At 47.4% G+C, this 4831-nt stretch overlaps 1 protein-coding gene across 1 annotated transcript; it reads left to right on the plus strand.

The window, feature by feature from the left end:
* Positions 1-475: 475 nt before the first annotated feature.
* Positions 476-1087, plus strand: LOC121870078 (putative uncharacterized protein ENSP00000383309). Its single transcript, XM_042371855.1, has one exon. The coding sequence runs from the start codon at positions 476-478 to the stop codon at positions 1085-1087; it is 612 nt and encodes a 203-aa protein (XP_042227789.1).
* Positions 1088-4831: the final 3744 nt, after the last annotated feature.

Here is a 4831-nt window from a genome sequence, read left to right on the forward strand (position 1 = left end):
ATTCCTACCTCAGCTCTCCCGCCTGGCTCTGCTTGGCTTGGCTTGGCTCTCTCCCCCCCCCCCCTCTCTCTGTACGTATCTATCATGACAGCTGCCACCAATATACTCACAAACACCACCAACCACCAATATAATTCCACAAAGACAGCTGCCACCAATGTACTCTACAAGGACAACTGCCACCAATGTACTCACAAAACCCTGCCACCAATGTAATTACACAAAGACAGCTGCCACCAATGTACTCACAAGGACAGCTGTCACCATGCACTCACAAGGACAGCTGCCACCAATGCACTAAAACAACTGCCACCAATGTACTCACAAAACAGCTGCCACCAATGAACTCCACAAAGACAACTGCCACCAATGAACTCACAAAACAACTGCCACCAATGTACTCACAAAACAGCTGCCACCAATGTACTCTCACAAAGACAGCCACCAATGTACCTCACAAAGACAGCTGCCACCAATGTACTCCACAAGGACAGCTGTCACCAATGCACTCCACAAGGACAGCTGCCACCAATGCACTCACAAAACAACTGCCACCAATGCACCCACAAGGACAGCTGCCACCAATGCACTCACAAGGACAGCTCCACCAATGACCACAAGGACAGCTGCCACCAATGTACTCCACAAGGACAGCCACACCAATGTACTCCAAACACAGCTGCCACCAATGCACTCACAAGGACAGCTGCCACCAATGTACTCACAAACACAACTGTCACCAATGAACTCACAAATACAACTGTCACCAATGAACTCACAAATACAATTGTCACCAATGAACTCACAAACACAGCTGCCACCAATGCACTCACAAGGACAGCTGCCACCAATGCACTCACAAATACAACTGCCACCAATGAACTCACAAGGACAGCTGCCACACACATTCACAAGGACAGCTGCCACCAATGCACTCACAAGGACAGCTGCCACCAATGCACTCACAAGGACAGCTGCCACCAATGTACTCACAAACACAGCTGCCACCAATGCACTCACAAGGACAGCTGCCACCAATTTACGTCAGCGATTCGTGCCAACAATACATTTCCGAGGGAAGCTTTGAACACACTAACAATGCATCTCCTTCGACAGTCGAGACACCGGGCGACAACAGTACAAATATCACAACAGTAAATCATCTCAAACAGGTGAGAGTCCCGAGACAGGTACGACATATCTTTAACGACAGGTACGACACATCTTCAACGACAGGTCTGACACAACACAGACACATCTTCAACGACAGGTGCGGCACAACAGCGACACATCTTCAAATACAGGTTTGACACAACACAGACACATCTTCAACGACAGGTGCGGCACAATAGCGACACATGTTTAACGACAGGTTTGACACAACAGCGACACATCTTCAACAACAGGTGCCACACAACAACGACACATCTTCAACGACAGGTTTGACACAACAACGACACATCTTTAACGTCAGGTTTGGCACAACAGCAACACATCTTCAACAACAGGTGCGACACAACAGCGACACATCTTCAACGACAGGTGCGACACAACAGCGACACACTTCTCATGCTATACCTCAAAATTCCATTATGTCTACCTTTATAAATGTTTCATACGTTCCAGTTTTAAGCAATTTCCGGCAAGATAAAGCCTAATAGGGACTTGCTATACAAAACAAATAACGTCAGTATATGGCAAACGTATATGCGATAAGGCACTGGCCTGTCATCCCCACCTCCTCCACCACCCCCAGCACCCTGCACCCCCACCCTATAGCCACCCCCACACCCCCACCTAAGACACCCCCACACCCTTCCATCCCACCTGAGACATCCCCACACCCGTCCCCCCACCTAAGACACCCCCATACCCCTCCATCCCACCTGAGACCCCCACACTCCATCTGAGACACTTTCATCTCAAGACACCCCACACCCAATTTTAGACACCCCACACCCTGTTTCAGACACCCCACACCCCCACTTGGCGAGACGTGAGCCCCCGCCCCATCACACACTACTGCCGGGGGTAATATTAGATAACTTCCACACTCCACCACAGCAGGAGGTGGAGAGACGGAAGGAGGGGGGGGGGGAGGAGGTCACCAGGGCTTGAGATAAACACAATCACAGTGTAATTTCTTCATATAATAACTTCATCTTACGTTCTGTCTTAAGTAAAATGAAGAAAGTTGGGAATATATGGAGACTTAACACGTAATATTATACAGACAACACCACAGTAACAACCAGCTTACCACACCGTGAGGAATATTCATAGGGAATTTATCTATATACATCAGTCTTGTTTATATCTGATGTTTATACCAATAATAGAACCGCTTACCTTCTTCAGCTGTGTGTTATTAATTATGAATGTTTCGTGTGATGGGTCGCCCACTCCTTCCTCCACAGGTAAGTAAACACATACAGGTTATAAACGCCTTAGTCTTACGTCTCCTTGTGAGTGACGTCCTTATCTACACAACTTAAAGAAAGACAACACGGTGCCTAAAATAACCTAACCTAACCAAACCAAACCAAACCAAACCAAACCAAACCAAACCAAACCTAACCAAACCTAACCTAACCAAACCTAACCAAACCTAAGCAAACCAAACCAAACCAAACCTAACCAAACCTAACCTAACTCAAACTAACCTAATTTTTTAAATAATCTGCGGGGGACAACAATCTTCAGGTGACCCCAGTTACCTTTTACATGTCAACAGTACAGTATATAAACACCACCACTTTAAGGACAGACAAACCCGCTTCTGCTATATACCTCTTTAACTTATATATTATGTGAGGTATAATCCATCGACGAACATCTTGAGTAAAATAATGTAAACGGAGTCAAGTGTTGTCTGGCATCATTCTCCAATTTGGTGGGAGGTGGTGCTTGACGTGGAGAGAGAGAGAGAGAGAGAGAGAGAGAGAGAGAGAGAGAGAGAGAGAGAGATATGTAATAAATATGACAGGATTCAGGTTAAGGAACAGAGGCAGAGACAGGCCGACAGAAAGACAGACGGTACAGAATATACATATACCGTATAGCTAGACAGACTAACCTCATCTTACGTTAAGTTTACAACCTGTTTTTTGTCCTTCTTGGCCGCCAAAGTTTGGATATTAGGATGTAGCGCGCTGCTGGGCCAGAGTGGGTCCGGGCTGGCCAGATTGGGCTGGCCAGGTCAGGTTTGGTCGGGCTAGCCAGATCAAGTTGGGTCGGGCAGGGTTATGTCGAGTCTAGCCAGGTCAGGTTGGGTCGGGCTGGCCAGGTCAGGTTGGGTCGGGCTGGCCAGGTCAGGTTGGGTCGGGCTGGCCAAGTCAAGTTAGGTCGGGCTGGCCAAGTCAAGTTAGGTCAGGGTGGGTTGGCCTAGTTAAGTTAGATCGGGGCTGGCCAAGTCAAGTTAGGTCTGGGTGGGCTGGCCAGGTCAGGTTGGGTCGGGCTGGCCAGCTTCTCCCCCAACTTGCGCCATTACTGTTAAGACGGTAATCTGTCTCAATGAAACACAACAGTTTATTAGAACTCTACCGCCGTGATGAAATGCCAGGCCAAAAGTTGGGTTATCACGGCTCAGCTTCCTATTATAAAGTTAGTAATGGTGATACAACGTCTCCATTAAACACACTGTAAATAACGAGGGTTTATTTTGTACCGGGTCGTAGCAAGATGAAGACAGGTCCCCGGCCAATGACCGCCTCGCCTCCACCTGGTCAACAACACCGCGTGGTAATACTTAACTCTGGGTATTGTGTCTAGCACGAGGCACTTCCTCACCTCAGGCTCAGTTTATGTATTATTTTTTTAATTATAGTTTTAACAGACACAGACACGACCAGATGCACGAATTCGTTTTTGCATCCACCAACTTTTGCGCGCGCATGTGTGTGTGTAATAATAATAATAATAATAATAATAATTAACGGTTTATTGAAAAAGTTCTGCAGCCCGAAGGCTGAAAATATACATTGGGCATAAATGACTTATTACATACATTGGTGGTTTAACAAAAGCCTTCATTAGAGAAAGGTAAAGGAACATACAGTGAACATACAGATTAATGTAGGTGTTGAACAGCAAAAACGTAGTGTAGTAACTCCCTCCCAGATGGTGTTAGGAGGGACCTCACGTGGTGTAGTAGTTCCCTCACAGATGGTGTTATGAGGGGCCTCACGTGGTGTAGTAATTCCCTCACAGATGGTGTTATGAGGGGCCTCACGTGGTGTAGTAATTCCCTCACAGATGGTGTTATGAGGGGCCTCACGTGGTGTAGTAATTCCCTCACAGATGGTGTTATGAGGGGCCTCACGTGGTGTAGTAATTCCCTCACAGATGGTGTTATGAGGGGCCTCACGTGGTGTAGTAACTCCTTCACATATGGTGTTATGAGGGGCCTCACGTGGTGTAGTAATTCCCTCACAGATGGTGTTATATGAGTGAGGTGTGGTTCCAGGCCTTCCTATCGTAGACGGATTAACACATCGCTGGTAGTTGGGTCTCACGGGCCGTTATCACTGGGTACCTGGGACCTCACTGTGTGAAAGGTCAACTTGGGTACCACTGTTACTGCTGAGTTGTTCTCACTGACTTAAGCACTGTTCACCACTGTTCACCTCTGTTTAACACTGGTTCCATTTCTTTCCTAAATGAAATTGTAACTTCTGGCGTGAACTTGTTGATATTCCGGTGGGGAGGAGGGTTCAGGGGAGGGAGTTGGTATGGGCCAACATAACAGTTGACCTGGCTGCTCCGAGAGGAGCGCCAGGTACGTCTTGACCCTTCGGTGGTCAAGGATGTGTGTGTGTGTGTGTGTGTGTGT

The sequence above is a fragment of the Homarus americanus genome, unplaced genomic scaffold (assembly GCF_018991925.1).
Source record: "Homarus americanus isolate GMGI-L3 unplaced genomic scaffold, GMGI_Hamer_2.0 scaffold32583, whole genome shotgun sequence".
NCBI classification, from domain to species: Eukaryota; Metazoa; Arthropoda; class Malacostraca; order Decapoda; family Nephropidae; genus Homarus; species Homarus americanus.